This window comes from Rhinolophus ferrumequinum, chromosome 5 (genome assembly GCF_004115265.2).
Source record: "Rhinolophus ferrumequinum isolate MPI-CBG mRhiFer1 chromosome 5, mRhiFer1_v1.p, whole genome shotgun sequence".
Taxonomy (NCBI): domain Eukaryota; kingdom Metazoa; phylum Chordata; class Mammalia; order Chiroptera; family Rhinolophidae; genus Rhinolophus; species Rhinolophus ferrumequinum.
In genome coordinates, this window is record NC_046288.1 from 16,104,228 (window position 1) to 16,124,370 (window position 20,143).

At 42.0% G+C, this 20,143-nt stretch overlaps 1 protein-coding gene across 3 annotated transcripts in view; it reads right to left on the reverse strand.

The window, feature by feature from the left end:
- LNX1 (ligand of numb-protein X 1) overlaps positions 1 to 20,143 on the reverse strand; it is a 110,379-nt gene that overhangs the window by 78,757 nt on the left and 11,479 nt on the right. For 2 of the 3 annotated variants that reach the window (XM_033105555.1, XM_033105556.1), the window contains exon 3: positions 13,362 to 13,847. In XM_033105555.1, coding sequence (XP_032961446.1) covers positions 13,362 to 13,753 — 392 coding nt within the window. In that variant the 5' untranslated portion in view covers positions 13,754 to 13,847. Of the gene's footprint in view, positions 1 to 5,003; positions 5,402 to 13,361; positions 13,848 to 20,143 lie in introns of those variants that run through there. The other variant, XM_033105557.1, reaches the window with a different exon arrangement.

The window sequence follows — 20,143 nt, forward strand, 5'->3', positions numbered from 1 at the left end:
TGAGCACGGTGCTGCTTTTTCTGCAACACCTGAAATGAAGTAGCTTACATCATTATTAGCAAAATCACACTCCCTTCCACAGAAACCAAACCAAGGTTTTTTGTTTGTTTGTTTGTTTTTTGGGTTTTTTTTTTTTTTTTTTTTTTTTTTTTTACCACTGCTTGCAATGTTTAGGAATTGGCCAAGATGGGAGGCAAATCCATTTCACTCACTTCAACTTAAGTCTGAACTGTGCAGAAGCTGAGTGTACAGAATTAACATTTCCCAAGGTCTCCCCTGTAAAGACTGACTTGGTAGAGGAGACAAACACGAAGCCTGAGGATGAGACACAGCATGGAGGAGACACACAGAGCAGAGCGATGCTTTTCCACAGGGAAATCAGGGAGAATTGGCATCCAAGCTGGATCTAAGGGTTCTTAAAGTGTAGTGCCCATAAGGATCACCTGGGGGCCTTGTTAAGCGTGAAACTGGGATGGACCCCATAAGAATCACCTGGGTTGCTTAAGAATGAAATAGTTGCCTCCCCACCCAAGATTTTTGTTTTTGTAGGTTTGATTTAGAGCATCTGCATTTTAAAAAAACAAACCCAGCCCTCAGTTCTTATGTGGGTAGCCCTCAGAACCCAAGCTGCTCAAAGGACTTCACCCCCAAATCTTGTCATATTTAGGGCTGTAAATAGGCCCAGAAAAATGAGAAAGCAATAGTGCACTCATGCCTGTGAGACTGAAAGTCTATTTCGTAAATTCACTTTGGGGTCTAGGAAATAGAGAGTTCATAGGAGTCAGGGCTGAGGGATTTTCGGGAAAGAGCATCCCCTTTATCCTATGGCATGCTCTTTGCAGCCGCCCCGAGAGCAGGCCTAGACTCCCTGCTCCCTAACCTGTGGATTGGGACTTCACATCACATACTCTGGCTTTAGGCTTCTTATGTGGAATTCACTCTCCTCTGGGTCATGGTAACAGGCGGCAATGGACATGTTTAAAGAAGAAGCCTAGGGTTATAAATTATTGACTCTCAAGTCCAAACTAGGCAAGCAAAAGTGGTCTCCTAGATTGGACAAGGTGTTTTTGTTTTATTTTGTGTTAAATTGAATTTGAATGCCGTTAGACATATATACAAGGTGTAATGAAACAATACGGTGAATGTTTAAATGAAAACTTTATTATAGTAAAAGACACATTGCCATTAATCCCCCTCAAAATACTCCCTCTTGCTTCAAACACACTTATCCCATCGTTCTTGCCACTTTCTGAAGCAGCTCTGGAAGTCCTCTTTCGTGAGTGTCTTTAGTTGCATTGCTGTGGCTGCCTCGATGTCCTGAATCATTTTGATTTTGGGGAAGAGCCAGAAGTTGCATGGTGCCAGACCTGGTGAATAAGGTGGATGAGGACACACCGTAATGTTTTTATTTGACAGAAATTGCCATATACCAGAAGAGATGTATGACACGGAGCGTTGTCATGATGGAGGATAATTTACGGCACACTTTAGAACACCTTTTTCTCAACCGTAGCTCACATCTGACTGGCTGCACCAAACAAGTTGGAACTTGTCACACACTGTCACTAAGGTTCAACATGCTACTTCCCGTAGTGAAGATCCCTGCCTTTCCATTGGATGGCACTCGGCAGCAGCATTCATGGTATTGTTTTATCATAACAGAAAGGCTCCGTGTCACACATCGCTTCTGGTACGGCAATTTCTGTCAAATAAAAACAATATGGTGTGCCCTCATCCACCTTATTCACCAGATCTGGCACCATGTGATTTCTGGCTCTTCCTCAAAGTCAAAATGACCATGAAAGGTAAACGTTTTGAATGGACTCAGGACATCGAGGCAGCCACGACAGCGCAACGAAGACACTCACAAAGGAGGACTTCCAGAACTGCTTCAGAAAGTGGCAAGAATGAGGGGTTAAGTGTGTTCAAAGTGAGGGGGAGTATTTTGAGGGGGATTAACGGCAATGTGTCTTTTACTATAATAATTTTTAAAATTTAAACATTCACTGTATTTTTTTTTATCACACCTCGTATATTTTCTGCAGTTGACCAGAGGCCTTACCACTTTCTTTTGTGTTATACGCAAATGATTCACAAGTTTAAATAACTTCTGCCTGGTTCTGTAGGCATTTGAGTTTAAGACTCCCTGGGCCACATGCTAAATTTGTCTCCGTTTATTAGACTAGCTTCAGTTTTCAAGCTAGGCCCTGAGAGAACAGGACTCAGACTGAGAGTTGAAGATTGGCTTTCCAGAGCCTTCCCGGTTAGCTGACCTAGCTCTGCCTGCTTTCGAGATCCCAGCGGCCTACAGCAGTGAGAGAAGGGTCTCTTCATCTCAGGGCCATATGCCGCCATGACCCCACAACCCCTCTCCCAAGAATGCCAAACAAACCCAGCAGTCCCACTTACTGGTCTCAATTGCTGTTTTCCAAAGCTTTGGTGACATCCACAGCCACCTCCCAACCTTTTTGCCAGTGCTATTTACCCTGCCTGAAATGCTTTCTCTTTTCCATCCCTCATTCTGCCTAATTCCTCTCCAGTTACTTCAAGATCCAGCTCAAACCCTCAACTTCTCTAGTCTGACTAATTTCATTGAAATGGACAATGTCCACCGCCTCTCAACTTACTACCTACCCTTCTTTTTAAAGACTTGCCCTCTTATGCCTTGGGTCATTGTTTATATTTCTTATGTGTATATTTCATTTTTCTCCATTAGATTGTCAACTCCTTGGGGGCAGGTAACATACCTCATTTCTTACTGCTGTATTCCTATAGCATCTGCCACAGTACCTGATATGTGTCATGAATTCACTGATCAGTTCATCAGGTAATAGCTGGACAGACTTCTCTCATATACCATCTCCAGCACCTGAAAGCATCCCAGAAAGTCCTGCCAAATTCATTTTGGGACGTTGTCCTGGCAATTTCCTGGTACTGTGCTTCCTGGATTGCTTCATATGTTGGAAAGAACAGCCTGCTGTGTCCACTTAGTTATTCAACAGAAAAGTTGCCTTTGCTTCATGTACTTGTAGAAAAGAAAACTTTTAAGCCAGTATGAACAGCCTTCCTTAAACCAGGCTATAAAACTGAAAGAAACTCAATGGACAGGCTCCTCAGTAGCACCTGCAGTGGGCCCAAAAGATATGTCCACCTCGAACCTGTGAATGTGACTTTATTTGGAAAAAAGGTCTTATAGATGCAATTAAGCTAAGGATCTCAAGATGAGATCATCCTGGATTATTCAGGTGTCCTTATAAGAGGAGAAGACATATTGGGGAGGACATAGAGAAGGTGCTGTGAAGACGGAGGCAGAGATAGGAGACATGCAGCCACAAACTGAGGAACGACCGGAACCACCAGAAACTGGAAGAGGCAAGGACAGATCCTTCCCTAGAATTTTCACAGGGAGCATAGCCCTGTTGACAACTTGATTTCAAGCTTCTGGCCCCTAGAACTGCGAGAGAATAAATTTCTGTTGTTTTAGGCCACCAAATGTGTGGTAATCTGTTTCAGCATCCGTAGGAAACCAATACAGCGATTAACAAGGATAGCAGATGGGGAGTGAAGGTGGACAAGGGGGTCTGGAGGGTGGGATGCTTAGGCACTAGATTGCAGAGATACCAACTTCAGCATTCATCAAGAGAGAGGAAGGGGACTTTTTACAATCCCAGTTAGTTCTGCCATTGTGTATTTTTTCTAGAGAAACTTCCACAGTATCATTATTACTATACAGACCTAAGCGAGATATTTTCTCTTTGAACCTTCTTATCTAAGGTGGACTGGGGTTACATTCCAATATGGGAGGACCAGATAATCGTGAAACGTAGAGTCCTCAGAATGAATGGCCTGCCTCCAAGGACCTACGTCATTTGTTCTTTCCTCTATTTATCAAGCATTTATTGAGCATCTATCGTGCTAGACAAATTGGATAGTCTGGCTAATTATAAAAGAGGCCCTGGTTATCAGCACATATTTATGGGGTATCTCTACCTAAATATGACCAGCCAAGCTTTTCTAGTTTGGGCTCTGGAACTTTTTTTAAGAGTCCCTCTTTTCATTTGCCCACTGACTCTAATTTACACATAAGCCAATTCTTGCTATTTTTACCAGTCTGGTTAGTAAGGAGAATACATTTCTGTAAATGCTTTAAACACTGAGGCACACGCAGCAGCACTTTTTATATGATTGCTTGAAGCTGTTCACATCCGTCTGCAATCCTCCTTTAAAGCTTACTAACAAAAGGAGCCAGAAAAATATCCTTGTAGAGGTTGGGGACATGAGTCACTTCCTCTTATAAAATAGACACAGGTCGTGTAGGAAAATGTCTTTATTTTTTTGAGAGGCATAGTGAAGTATTTAGAGGTGAAATGTTACGATGACTGTCATTTACTCCAAACCACTTTAGTAAAACATAAAACAAATGAGGCAAAGGTGGCAAAATGTTAATCATTAAAGGTAGGTGCTAGGAAAAGTGCGTTCCCCGCACAGTTCTTTCTGCTTCCTCATATATTTAAAAATTATCAAAAATCAAAATAAAATGAATACATATATATATTATATACAGGGCTATCTTTCCCCTGTACTGATACTCTCTCTGTTTTCAGGTATGGAGACAAACTGTCTCCAAAAGGGATGATATCTGTTTGCAATGACAAAATGCCCGAGAGAGGCTGCAGATCTGTGCAAGCAGGCTCTGTTCTTAGGTTCTATTTATGGAAAGAAGAGAAGACACAGCTATTGAGGAAAAGCGGTGTTGGCATAGAAGCAGGAAAAAAAATGCCTCGTTGGGAAAGCACCGCAGCAGTACGATGGTGCTTTTTTGTGGAGTCACAGACAGCAAAGCCCTGCTTTAAAGTGCTGGCAGGGTGTTTTGTCCAAGTGCATCTAGTGTATGTGGAATTTACTTCTCTACACAGACATACCAGCCAGGGAACAGCCTCAGGTCCCACCCCCGACATACCCAACACACCCACCCAGGCAGGCATGGTTAGAGGGGGACTCACAGTTCTGAGTACAGCAAGTGCAGGTTGCCCACATTGTCAATGTAGTTGGCAGGGCTGAGCCAAGGCAGGACCAGCAATAGAAGTGCCTTCATTTTGCGACCAGGGTGCTGCTTTCTTCGTGGCCACCTTCTCTGTCAGCTGCAGGGCCCCAGCCCAGCCCCTTTAAACAAACCTTGTCATGTCCCTGCAATCAGTAGATCATAAGGAATCTGACTTAGAGCCCTGTGATCGAGCCACGCTGATAAATAAATCATGGGCCTGTAAGAGGACGGTGCCCTCCAATTCTCAGATGGGGAGATGCGAGAATGGAGGGACTCACCATGGTTGGCGAGAGGGCTTAGGCTGAGAACAAGCCGGCTGATGCCCTGGAAAGGGACCTGCCCCCTCCTGCAGGATGCCGACTGGTTCTTGAGAAGCAGCTGGTACATTTACATCACTGGCTGGGAGCAGATGGGCTGGAAGCTAAACTGTGTTGAGAGAGGGCATGAGCATGGCACATTCAGACCCCACGGTGTGAATGAGCAAATCACCAAAGCTGTCCTCCAGCTTGCTAGAGGAAGACACTGTTAAGAAATTAGCATCTTGTGAACACAGCCTGGAGATCTGAGCTCCAAGTGAGCCTTCAGATACTGCGACACAGGCATGTGAAAAACCAGGCAACTCTAACTTTTAATATATATTTAGAATATACATTTCACATAGTTTACCTAGTCGTCATCCTGACTGCACGGACAGATGTAAGCAAAGTGATGGCTTCCTTGCCAATTCTGAAAATTGTCCCTATAGGCTGCCATTCTCTTTGAGAATAACAAAGACCTTAATAGATATAAAGTTCTGTCCAAACAATGTATAGGCTCCTGTTCTATGAGGAAAAAGCATTCCATTCTTCCTTTCCCTGAGTAAGTGAATTAAGCTCTGACACTCGCTGTAGGACCCTGGGCATTTTATTTAAGCTACTGAGCCTCAGTCATCTCATCTTTGAAATGGAGCTAATAATGCCTTATCGGCCTCTGTTGGACTACATCGTCTCTTCCAGCTTTAAGGTCTGTGATTGTAGACTATATTGTCTAACTTAACAGCAGGACTTCTTCCATGCCGAAGCTCTGGAATGCACAGAAGCCCCCAAGTCTTCTCTCTTTCTACTCTTTAAGAAGATTAAAATCCATTTTGGCCAACTTATTTGGCCTAAATCTTAACAGAAATGGCTCAAAGGAATTGTTTCATTAGTGACAACCAAGCAATTACAGCAAACTACACTTGGTAGGAAGAAGACCAGAGAAAAATCTATGGGATGAGACCAATTGCAATAAACCATGTAGTAAGTAGGAATATGGCATCAGAGATCTGCATTTACCTGAGGCGGATCTAAGAGTTTAAATACAGTAGACCCTTAGAATGTGCAGATTTAACTTCTACAGTTTAGATCCTAGATAAGCAACATTGACAAAATATGACATGTATTAATTAATTTTGTTGAGGTCCTAATGTGAATTCCATTCCCTTTAAGTCTGGAATGCGAGAGTGAGTCAGGGCTGATGAAGAGCAGTAAAAAGGAAGTTAGGTTTGGTATTTAGATGCTGGAGTCAAGCAGGCTTGAATTTGAACCTGAGCTGTACCACATACTAGCTGTGTGACACTGAGCATGTTGTTTAACCTCTCTGAATCTCTGTTTCCTTCTCTGTAAAGGAAAGAATAACAATGCGGCTTAACTCATAGTGTTGTTATGAAGGTGGAATGAGATAATGCCTATAAAGAACAAAGGGCACAATGAGTGTTAGCTATTGTTATATTGTTATTAATTATTACTAATAATAGTGAATGAGCTTAGCTGGCAGCTCAGCACTTATCTCCAAGAGGCTTTGTTATTTTCTTCTTGTCCTTTCTTTCCTCCAGCACTATTAGGGACATAACATGTTACAGTTTTTTCCTGTATATGGAGTTTCACAGAGTCCTGGGACATGCTCTATTATATAGCTAATTCATAACAGCATGGCGTATAATAAAGCCTGTGGGCTCCACAGTGTACTGGAATGTATTTAGGATAATCTTGGACATGTCAGATTGCTTCTCCAAGTCTATGTGAAAAAAGAATGCCTGCCCTTTCATTTTTTTGCATTTCAAGGGGATAAAATTCATTAATGGACATGAATGCAATATAAAAATGATGGTATTGTTTTTTGTTGTTGCATTTATGTCACTATTGCAAAAACTGCTGATTGCTTATCCAATATCTACTCTCTTCTTCTTCCTTTTAATAGAACCCAGGTTTTGTTCGTGGTGGTAATGCACACAGCCTCTCTCACACACGGGGAGCCATGTAATACAAGAGAGGTCAATGAGGGATAAGGAGAAGTTAACTGGCTGAGGCATCCCACAAAGCTCTTTAGGGGATGGAGTCTCAGTTTGCACATCGTATTTTGCCCTTTCTGCCTTGTTCTTCCTACCTGGTTATTTCTACCTGGAACTTGAATGTGATGCTGGAGTTTCAGCAGCCATTTTGAGACCATGAGGTGACAAACTTGATGATGAATGTTAATCTGAAAAGCAGGAGCCTGAATTCCTGATGGCACCATGGCAACATCACACTAGTCTTAGACTTCCTACTAACAGACTTTGTGTTAAGTGAGAAAAAGAAAACTTTTACATAGTTAAACCAGTATAACTTGAATTTTTTGTTACCTGCCATCAGATGTAACCCTAAGTAATACAATCCCTTAGGAATCAAATCTCACTTTTAAATAGTCATGGATTCCTCTGTAGCTTCCTTGACAGTAAACACTTCTAACCCTAATCCTTTACCCCAGGTTTTACCTAAGTCCTATTTATCTTTTAAATGTCACCTCACCATCACCCATCACTACCTGTTTTTTTTGTCTCTTCACTAAACAAGGAACTCTGATCATGTTCCCCATCATATCCTCACCATAGTACCTAGAATACAGTAGATGCTCAACAAACACTTGTAGAATAAAAGAGAATTTGACTCAGTCAAAAAGTCAATTTTTTGGACTTTGTCGATCAGAGCAAAACAGGACTTCAAACTTTGCAAGAGCCAGGGTAGGGGTTAAGCATTTATATCAATGGATAATAAATGACTAGGAAGAAAGGAAAAAGGTAAGGAAGATTTCTGGGAATGAGTACCCAGGAGAATGTTGTTTCTTTAAAGAATTGCTTGGAGCATCATCTGATGGAAATTCAATGGTTCTCTCAAAAAGCAGTGCAGAACATTTGCCTCATTTCTTCCATGCCCAGGACAGCTAAAAGAGTGGCCCTCAGCTAGGCAGGGAAAAAGCTGGGTTCAGGGTGGGAAAGTCACATGAAGGAAGTATGTCAAAGTTATAGTGGAGATGTTGATCCAGACTGCAGTGACCAACAAGACTTGTAACCAACCCACCTTTTCTAGGGTAATACTCCCCCAAACCTGCACTCTGGCAGTAAATTCTTCACTGCACTGTAGAGAGTTAGCTGAGCCTGTGTTCTACTGAACACACTACAGAAAAAGGCCCCTGACAGCAGTCAAGGTCAAGAGAGGTTCCAGGGTCTTTGGAGAGGAAACTCCCAGGACACTGGGTGCAAACTTAATCAAGACAACAACCCCAGACTGCCTTCAGTCAGGTGTGTCATTTACATCACATCTTCATTCATGGCTGATTTCAAAACATTGAACAACGATCTTTTATTCATGCTGGTAAATACTTAATAAGGGTCAGCTTTATTATCTCCCATTTTTATTATCTTCCATAAGAGAGAAACTGTGTTAAGGGCAAAGTGACTTGTCTCATGAAACAATTCAATGTGTGTGTGTGTGTGTGTGTGTGTGTGTGTGTGTGTGTGTGTGTGTGTGTTTTCAACTTCTCTCTTTTACTTTTAAAAAGTCATTTCCTCAGAGGCAGAAATAATAGCTTACATGTATTTTTTCTTTTATTTAGGGTCTGGCCTATTGCAGATTCTTGATAAATAGTATATATACAGGTGATGATATTACACAACAAAGAGGTAATCTTGAGCCTAAGATTAACTCCCACTCAGGACCAAGGAAGTGAAAGCTGTACCTCCACACACTCTCTCATGGTTTGGTTCAAGACAGAAGCATCAAATTGGCCCTTGTCAGCGCCCTGGCTACGTCTGCTGGCAATGTCCTTTGGCTAGAAGGCTGCCGTTTGACTCAACAAGCCCATCATGCTTGTGGGAATTCTTTTTTTTTTTTTAATTAAAATTTATTGGGGTGACAATGGTTAATAAAGTTACATAGGTTTCAAGTGTACAATTCTGTAATACATCATCTATTTATCACATTGTGTGTTCACCACCCAGAGTCAGTTCTCCTTCCATCGCCATATATTTGATCCCCTTTACCCTCATCTCCCACCCGCTACCCGCTTAACCCCTGTGGGAATTCTTTGCCATATATCCATGTTATGGGAGTCTGCAAGCATCTAAGAGGGCAGAAGTCAACAGAATTAGCCAGAAGATTCCAAACTTGAGCTCACACGCTCAGATTTACTCCCAGAGAAGAGCTCTCTAGTCTGAAGTCAGAAGCAGTTATCCAAGTAGTTGATAGTCTAGCCAGTCATGTGAACCCACAGTCGGCCCTAAATATTTTACTTAAGGATTTACATTCAACTCAGGATCTGAAGTAGTTAGATAACAATGTTTACAAATGGCAGGAATTCTGGAGAAAACAGGCAGCATTTGTTTACAGATGAGATGCTGCCTGCCTGTATCCCTGACTTAAGTGTACTGTTAGTATTAGCATGGTCCTATGGACAGGCCATGAACTGAGACCTTGGCTGAGGGGGAAATTTTTCTCTACTAGATGTTCTTTTCTAGAGGGACAATGGCACATTCTAAATGTGATTATGTCTAAATGTGATTATTAAGAGCTTTGTATTCAAGGAGCCAAATGAAATAAATTCCCATTTTAAAGGTGGAGGAACCGAAATATGGAGTTCCCCAGGAAGTTCAGGACTGTGAGCTCTCCTGGACCCACTAGAAGGGAGTGTGTCATATCAGTCACACGGTGGTTTCAACCAGAATTAAAGCTAAGTTCTACGTTATTACGTACACTCTCAGCTCGACCAGTTTGTATTCATTACAGTGTCATAAGCCAAAGAATATTTTTTTACCTCATTAGATTTTCATTACTGAAACCAAGATGCAAAATTTATAAACAAAGCTATCTTCTAGCACAAACATATGACAACCCCCCACCCCTCAAGCGGCCACCAACCTGGAGGCCTCATATAGAAATGTAAGGAAAATACTTGCCAGCTGGTAACCTCTTCGTTTCCCCAGTTCAAGGGACGCTAGAGGTAGTAACTACTTAATCTTAATATGCCTTCTGAGGGCAGGCAGAGGTGGTCCACCAGCCCAGCCACAGGCCCAAGGCCTAAGAGAGCTCTGGAGTCAGGTTCTGGATTAGTTCCAAATTCTTAATCCTTGCCAATAAAATGCCCAGGGGAGGGGCAGAAGGAAAGGAAGTGTATATTAAGCATTTGATGATTAACATATACAATATATTTTTGGAAATGTTGGTTTCAACCTACTTAGGAAGCCAAAGCGTGGAGAGGATCAAGAGCGAGTGTTGAGGCCCCACACTTCCTTTATGTGGGAGTTTTCCCTCCACAGAGACCTGCTGATGGGTGCCTGTGAAGGACTCTGAGGCCGCTGCTGAGAGAGGTGATGTCAATTAGTTTTGGGTTCTTTCCTCACGGTTGTTTTTCCAATGTGCATGTCATTATCAGCTGAGTGTTCATCAAGCCTTTATCCCAGGCTTCTTCGAGGTGTGAAGGCCACACAGCCTGTGTGGGCGGGTGAATGAAATTCCCACCCTGGGCAGCTGAGGTGCTCATGTCATCTCTCTCCTGGAGACCACACAGGGCCCCAGCAGCCTTTTCCCAGCCCTCCCCTTGCCCCATTTCTGTTCTGGCCTTGCCCTCAGATCGATATGCCATCTTACTCCTATTTTTAGGAATATTCTTGGGCCCAAATCAGTTCTAGAGGGAGTTGCAGAGGAACTGCTGCGTTTTCACTTTCTCTCCAGAGAGCACCTCCATTTGTTTCTTTCTCTCTCTTTCTTCTCTTACCCTTCCTCTGAAAAACTCCTATGGTGGGTAGAATACCCTCCCCACTTCAAGACGTCTACCTCCGAATCCTCAGAACCTGTGAATGTGCTCCCTTACATGGCACAAGGGACTTTGCAGATGTGACTAAATTAAGGATCTTGAGATGAGGAAATGATCTTGGATCATCCAGGTGGATCTACTGAGTGGATTCCAATGTAATCACAAATGTACTTATAAGAGGGAGGTAGGAGGGTCAGAGTCACAGAAGCAGAGGTGTGTGTGTGTGAGAGAGAGAGAGAGAGAGAGAGAGAGAGAGAGAGAGAGAGAGAGAGAGAGAGAGACTAGAAGATGCTATGCCACTGGCTTTGAAGATGGAGAAAGGGCCACAAGCCAAGGAAGGCAGGTGGCCTCCAGAAGCTGGAAAAGGCAGGGAAACAGATTCTCCCCTAGAGTCAAAAGGAACCAGCCCTCCCAGCACCTTGATGTTAATACCCGGAAACCCATGTTAGACTTCTAACCCTCAGAAACGTAAGATAACTCATTTATGTGGTTTTAAGCCATCAAGTTTGTGATCACTTGTTACAGCAGCAAATGGAAACTAATGGAGCTCCCAAACACAAATGTATAGATTGCAGCACCCCAGGAACACAGGAATACGATGTGTGGAGAGAGCTATACCAGGGCCTTCTCTCCTCGTGTTCCTCACCTCCCCTACCCACCGTGGCCCCAGTCTTAGCCCTGGATCTCTACCAGCACCTGCAGCACCTACCTCACCTCTGACCTCAGATCTGTTCCCTCCAGACAATACCTCTCCTAGCTGGGTAAAACTTTCAGCAAAGGTCACAAATAGATTCCCTTACCCCCATCTCCTCCGGCCAACCCTCCTACCAGGCAGTCTGAGAAGAGGGGCATCCTACTTTAAACACCAACAGTAACAAAGGGTCAGAGGCAACCCACACTCCTGAATTAGATGTATTTGGCTCAACATTTTGAGGAAAAAAAACTGAGTTCATGTACATAAATGGTATAGAAAATATGTGTGAAGCATTACACCCAGGTCATTGTTCTGGATGCAAACTTGCCTGTTAGAGAATTTGCATGTTTCAAAAGACAAAGACTCAGATTCATGACCTTTAGAAAAGGAACGTGACCTTTAGGAAAAAACACCTGTACTTGCCTCTCACCTTGGTCATGACTGAAACCAAGACAAACACCAGCTTCCAAATTTCTTCTTACAAAATAATTGTGGTATTATTGTTCACCCTTTACAAGTGCCTTACATATTCTAAGGGAGCACCTCATGTGGAACGAGACCCAGGGCTGCCCTGAGGCCGTCTACACAGGAATGCCCAGGAACACGATAATGTAAAAGGACTAAAGAGGCGGACAGGTGGAGCAGGTGATACTGGCCACCAGCCGAGGCAACCAGCCATCACTCTGCTGCCAGTGTGTGTATCTTGGCCAAAAAGTTCACAGAATAAGTCACTTGAAGGACAAAAGTTTTCTAAATTTCTCATTTTAAAACTTAGTTGAAAATACCTCATATCTCCTCAAAGAACACTTGAGACTTGCCAATTCCGATACAGAGGAAATTCTAATAATTGTGGGTCACATTGGGAGACTTTTTTTTTTTTAAACATGAATAAACAAGCAATGCCCACCAGAAAAATCTTTTTTGGGACCATGAGCCTCAGAGGAAGCTACTCTGCTCACCAGACCTTTCCAGTATCTTTCACATTTCGGGATGCACCCATATGGAATAAGCCAGGCAAAAGAGGGCAAATGCTGAATGAGTCCTCTTTTTTCGGTTCCTAGAGTAGTCAAATTCATACAGACAGAAAGTAAAATAGTGGTTACCAGGGGCTGGAGAGGAGGGAATGGAGAGTTTTTGTTCAATGGGGACAGAGTTTCAGTTCTGGAAGATGAAAAAAGTTCTAGAAATGGATGGTGGTGAGGGATGCACAACAACGTGAATGTATCTAACGCCACTGAACTGTACCCTTCAAAATTGTTAAAATGGTAAATTTAATGTTATGTACATTTTACCACCAAAAGAAAAATAAAAGCCCTATAAACACACACAGACACACAACAGAACTCCATCATGTGCTGTTTTCTCACACTGAACCCTGACCATGAACACCTAAACCATGTCTTATTTTGAATGAATCCTTTCATTGGTTGCAAAGAGGAAGACAGAGACACAGCGCCCAGGACACTGCCCTCAGGAGACAGGTGAGTCCCAGCTGCCCCCTCGAGGGCGGGGCTTCTCAGGCGGAGGAGGAGGCCCTACCTGGTTTGAAAGTGGTGCTCCAGGTCACAGCGCTGCAACACCTCAGTGCAATGCTCGGTGAACGGGCAGGTCACCAGCAGCTTGTTGAGGAGCTTGTGGACCAGGATGCTGGATTTCTTGCAGTGCTGGAGAACCACAGGCTTGCGATCCACAGGGCAGAAGTCCTTCTCCACCAGGAAGTTGGTGAGACAGAGTGTGCAGTAGGTGTGTCCACAGGGCGTGTCAAGAGGGTCCAGCAGGGCTTGCAGGCAGATGTGGCATATGAGGTCATCGTCCACATCTTCTGTGTAGGTGTAGAAGTGGGTTTCCTCAGGGGAGTGCACTTGGCCGCACACCACACAGAGGGGTGCAGGGCTGGGATCCAGGGCATCGGCAGGGTCTGGCTGGCTCATGGCTGACTGCGGGGACAGTTTGACAGGAAACCAACCCAGTAAAATAATATTTCCTCGAGAGCAAATCAAGATCTTCTAGGAGCCATCCGTAAACCTAAAAGAGAACAAGACGACTTATCTTTGTTTGCAAAGCAGACTGAAGACTCCATTTGTTATAGACATGAGACTGTGCTGCCAGTGGACAGGGAACTGAGCTATGATTTAGGAGGCCAGGCTTGAGTGATAGGACCTTGGGGAGGTGACTTTGTCTCGTGATGACTCAGTTTTACTATCTATCCCAGTGGGAATAATGTTTAGCTTTAACACTCTCATGGTGGTGTAGTACAATGCATTTGGGTAACATCTGAGAAATGCCTAGAGTACCTCAAAAGAAATATGCCTTACGAAATATAATTTGTTAATAAAATTAAATAGATCAGTGATTTATAAAATTCTCTGTCAGATTAGGGCAAGAAAATAGCACTATAATGGCTTTCTCTCACCTTTCTTCCCCATCTTTCTCCAAAACTCAGAAAATGTTAGGACTTCCAAGCCTTCAACTAACTCATCTGAGAAGTACTGAGAGCTGTTGAGTCTGTTGTGTTTTTGCTGTGGTGAAAGCATTGTTTTCTGTATGCATTTCATTCACTGAATCAGCCAGTCATTGAGTGGTTAAGTGGGCTCTGGAGACACACTTACCGGGTTCAAATCCCACCACCACTGTGGACAATGATTTAAGTCTCTGTTTTCATATCTGTAAAATGGGGATAATAATAGCCTACTTCATAGGATAGTTGTGAGGATTAAACGTGAGAGAATACACATAAGCTCTTAGAATTATGCCTGGCATATAAAGTGCTCAACAAGTATTAGCTACTATTCTTACAGGTACTGTTACTGAATTCATTTTATCTCCAGTCTAGCACAATTGGCCTGGAAACTGAAAGCTGTAGTTCCTATAAGGGGTCTTTTTGCTTTGTTCTTTTACTCAATTATATATATATATATATATATATATATATATATATATATATATATATATATATATATATATATATATTTCAAACCAGTAGAATACTATCATGCTATGCATTTTCCTTTGGTATAGAAATCCAAACCAATGGAGTTTTCCAGATACCTGATTAAGATATAGGGAGTCTACTGGATAATTAGCGAGTAAATATTTTTTGAGCACCATCTCTGAGTTAGGTAGTGAATTGGGTGTGGTGGAACTTGAAAGAGCTTTAAAGGACACGCCCTGCTCTCATGGAGTCCCCACTCCAGGGGACGCGGACATGAACACAAGTAATCAGAAGCCCAGATAAGCAGTGCAGACAGAGGTATGCGCCAGGAGAAGCTGGGTCAACTCTCATGAAAATCGAGAATCCCACACCACACACTAAACCCCAACCCTAACTTTCTTCTTTTCTGAAAGTAAATGAAGACTTTAAGAAGACTTTAAGTGTTCCACAAGAATGTAAAGACCCATGAATAACCCAACATGAAACCAGCCACATTTGCAAATAGCATGGCAGTCATAAACTGTTATATCTTTTTTCTTTTCCAAATAAAGTCCGAGGTTGTTTGTGCAAACATAGCCTTATCTCAAAAAGAAAACATATTGACTTCAAACTTTCATTGGGTCAGCTTCGTGTTTACATTTCTGCACTGCGCTAATATGCCTAAAGGAACACTCTAGTCAGGAGGTCGAAGTAAAATACCCTGAATGTGAAAACGTTTAGAAATCATAGCTTTTTCTTTAGCATCCAAAGGGATCGCAGAAGGCTAAGGTAGAGGGTGCAGGGGAAGGTGAAGGTGTTCCTAGTTAAATTACCCAGCTGCTCTATGTCCCCAAGGCTGATAGAAGGTTCTGGAACCACATAGGAAATGCTTTCAATGGCATGAAAAACAGTTGAAAAGTAAACATGAAAATGGAAACATTCCACCCAAAAGATTATCATCGGCTATAGGAAAAAAATGGTTCACATATTTTAAACTAAAGCTCTAGACCTTTTAAGTTCCTCTGTCAGAATTCTGTCAAATACTCTCATGTGTTTTAGTCCTGTCCATTCTTTCTCATGTGCTGTACTAGAAAATAATAGGAATGTTGTGCTGGTTGTAACCTGACCAAAAAAACGTTACATTCCCTTATTGGTGAAATGTAGAATAGAGCCAGATTTTCGGTTTTCTAACTAAGCTCTGGAAGGTGTCAGATGCCTCAGGTTTTCCCAGTGCAGGGAAGGAGAAGAGGGTGGTGATGTGACCACTGCTCCACCCCATGGATCCCCAACTCCACTTTTATGTCTTTGACACATCATGTTTCTTATAATATTCTGTCTGAAGAACCCTGCCTTGAGGAGAATAAAGCAAACCGCTAGACTAGACACTTCAGAAATAGAGTTCTATGATTCTGTGCTAATGAAGTGGAGGTGTTTTGTTTTGTTTTGAGTGACTGGCTGTTAAGGAAAATCCTTTTTTTTCCTAACAGTTTTTTGAGCACTGCTGTGTGCCAGGCACTGTGCTAGGACACTTCTATATATTACTGAATCCTCACAAATCCCCACTTTTCTTTTGTTTCATTTTTTTCATTTAACATATGATGAAATGGAAGTATGGCATATAACTAACTTCCCAGTCACACCAATAAAAGAAAGAAACCCAGATGGGGCTGCTGACTCCAATTTCTGCTCCTAACTATTTTGCGACTTTGTCTCTCAGTATCTTTCCTGATTATGACTAGGCAGAATCCCAATACTGTAACCAACCAAATATAAGGGCGCTTGGATAAGGGAAATTAGGTTTAAAATCTCTTTATACTCTACTGCAAGTAGGTTTTTAGAAGGTCTCTGAATAAAAAATTTATTTGACTTTATTGAGTGCTAAAATGCCTGAGACAGAATGAATGGGGCAAGCAAAAGTGGCAGATTTTAGACCCAACTCCAGTTCTCTCTCTCTCTCTCTCTCTCTCTCTCTCTCTCTCTCTCTCTCTCTCTCTCAGTGATTTGAATTCCCTGGCACTTACCCATGTGCATAAACCAGATTCCTAATATACTATTAATGTAAACACTGATGTATATATTTTCTGACTTTGTCTTAGACTAAATAAAGCCTATATGAATAAACACAGATTATGAGAGAATTGACTGAACAAGCAGTTTTGGCTCTAAAGAATGAGGTAGACTTTTAAAAATATGATTAAGATCATTTACCTGACATTTCTTATTTCCAGTTTACGTCTTATAAACATGTATGATGTATCATGCTTTTAGACATAGATGTGCCTTGCTGCTGAATTGAGAAGAAATGATCAAAAATCATTAAGGCTTAAAAGGTAAACTATTTTCTCTCCCCAAAGTGAGCGAGAGGGCCTGTCAGCTTTGAGTTCATTTACATTACTCAATGTGTCTGGCCCTGGCTGAGGAAAGGAGAAAAAACTGCAATAGGGCTTTTTTGTAGTTTGAAGAAAGAGCACAGAAGTGAATTCCCTCCTGGGGTGTGCGTATGGTGGTTGGGGGCCTAGGAACTCTTTTGTGGCTTAGGAACCCTTCTTTCTCCCTCTCCTCTGATTTGAGGTAGAATACCGTGTTTCCCTGAAAATAAGACCTAGCCAGACAATCAGCTCGAATGAGTCTTCTGGAGCAAAAATTAACATAAGACCTGGTCTTATTTTACTATAATATAAGACCAGGTCTATATAATATAATATAATACAAAACTGGGTCTTATATTAATTTTTGCTCCAAAAGACACATTAGAGCTGATTATCCAGCTAGGTCTTATTTTCAGGGAAACACAGTAGAAGCCTGAGGTGACTTTTAGAGATATGTGTGGTCTACACTCTGCAGTGCTGAGAAGTGCCAGGAAAAATAAAAATCTCCATCTCTGTTTGTCCTTAATCCCTGCTTCCTTTCCCACCAGTTTATGGTCTGGCCTGAACCTGTACAGAAGATCTTCTACCTAACTTCGAAATTCTGAACTTCTGAGGCTGACAACAAAGATACATTCCAGAGCCAAAGTGAGTCAGTATTGTCCTCAACCAAGAGGGTCGTTAGAAGTCATATGTATACTCTTACTGCACTATGTGTACTGCACTAAAAATCCAACAGACCTAAGAACAGCCTCTGGGATATAGCCTGTTTGGAAGTAGAAAAATTTCAGAAAGAGGTGACTTACCAGAACAATGGGGGTCCCTGATGTGCTACTGTTCCACTAATTCTTTTTTAAACGCACACTGGCTTTATAGAAAGTGGTTATCTGATGTAGTCATCAGAATAAACCATATACTCCACTAGAAAGGTGATGGATAAACATCATTTGACATGCTGCACTGACAATTTCACATCGTCCTTTTGAAAGGACAACACTTGACTCTGAAGTATCCCTTACTTAGTTGCATGAGTCATTGAGTCACAGTTTTCCAACAATAGTAATGGGATATCACATTATTAAAAAGACTCCATTGCTACAGTCAAATGGCAGTGTGTCTGCATTGGTACTTTAACCTTGAGAAAGATGAAACATTGCAGCCATTGACTTTTCAGGTTGAAAGGGAACCTTGAGGAATGGTCCTCAAATGAAACAGGACTTTATTACTTTATAAAACAGATCATTCTGCCTTTGGACAGCTCTAACTATTAGGGAGGGAAAGTCTGTATGTTGAGCAAAAATTTGCTTCTCTAGAACTCAACCACTCCCTCCGTGGGCACCAGCATTATCCTAGGAGCTATTTAGAATATGTCTAGTTCCTTAAGTCCTTTAAATTATTTGAAGACAGACTCCATGCCCTCCCCCAGGTTCAGCAGCCTTAGGTTCATCTGGCATTCCTTCAGGTTTCCAGCCTCTCTGCAAGCTCCCTGATTTATCAGTTGTCCCTCCTACATTGTGTGGGTAAATGAACCAGGATAGAGCAAAGTGGGAGTAAACACTTCCAGAGCCAAAGACTCTACCTGTTTTCTTGGTAGCAAAAAAGCAGCCATTGCTCACTAGTCCTGCCTGATGAACTGAGCAGGAGACACTGCCCTGAGGCCCGGAGGAAGCAATTAGCAATAGCAATTCTTGGTCACAAAGTGGGGGAAAATCAAGGTTAATAAGGTAGAAAAGTAGGGGTTTTCAAAAGCAAAAACAAGGGCTATGAACATAGCTTAGAAAATGCAAAGCTATTTAGTGGCATTGGGTTGATTTATATAAACTGCAGAAAATCCTCAGTGGCTAAACAGTTTGGTACAGGAATCCTCGGTGTATAACATGATCCCCAGAACAAATGGTATTTGGGGAACTGGGGTTCTCCCGTTTGCTTGTAAGCATTCCTTTATTTTGATAAATCTTGTTGTTCTAAAATGTACTTGACAAAATAAATAACACAAGAAAAGAGAAACGGAAACCATTTAAACAAATCGCAAGTCAGAAATACTTTTTCCTACCCACAGTACAGACATTGATGAGCTTTCACTCAAATTCACTAATAAATGAAAAAGTTAAATAGCGACAGGCCAAGGGCAGCTGATGGAGGGGCAACCGGGTGAAGCTGAAGTCCTGCAGCTCCACACGCTCCTTACCACTTTCCACTGCCCTACTCCCCACCCGCAAAAAAGGAGAAGGAGAAGAAGAGAAGAAGAGGAAAGAAGAAGAGGAAGAAGAAGGAAGAGGAGGAGGAGGAGGAGGAGGAAGAGGAAAGAAGAAGAGGAAGAAGAAGGAAGAGGAGGAGGAGGAGGAGGAGGAAGAGGAAGAGGAGGAGAAGCCACACCAGTTCCGAGAAGGAACGTGGAGGAGGTGTACTAGTAAGTCACCTTGGACTTCTCTTACCCAGCGGAGGGGCGTCTGCTGGAAAGCCTTGCCTATGGAAAATTCCTACTTGGCCTTTGACAAACAGTGTATCTCAAACAGAATGTTCAGAATAACCCACTGAAGACATTCCTAAATAACAGATACATTTATCCCGCTGGTGCTGTGCTGATCCATGTTGTAGCCCGAGGCAAAGGGAAACCGTGTGTCTCGATACACGTTTTTGTGTATATTTTAATGGTTAATTTTCCCCCAGATCATTAAGGCAGTTGAAAAAAATGTGGGTAACATGAAAAGGAAGTATGTTAAAACTTACAACATCATTTTAAGTTTAAATATTTTATTTACACTAAAAACAGAATTAAAAAAGTAGTTTTGCTTTCCTGGCTTCAATGGAAGCAAGCTCATCAATATTTTCAAAACCTACCTCTTTGCTTATCTCAGTTTCAGTTGAGGAAATTGCTGTATTTGACAATTTCTCTTGACTAAATGAAATAACTTTAAATAACTTTTACTTACCGATCCTGTGTTTAGTTAAATGAATTTTGATTTTTTGTTCATCGTGAATTTTTTTGCATTAATTTTGACTTTTTAAAATATTACTTACTGTGATTACTGAGTTTTTTTGGT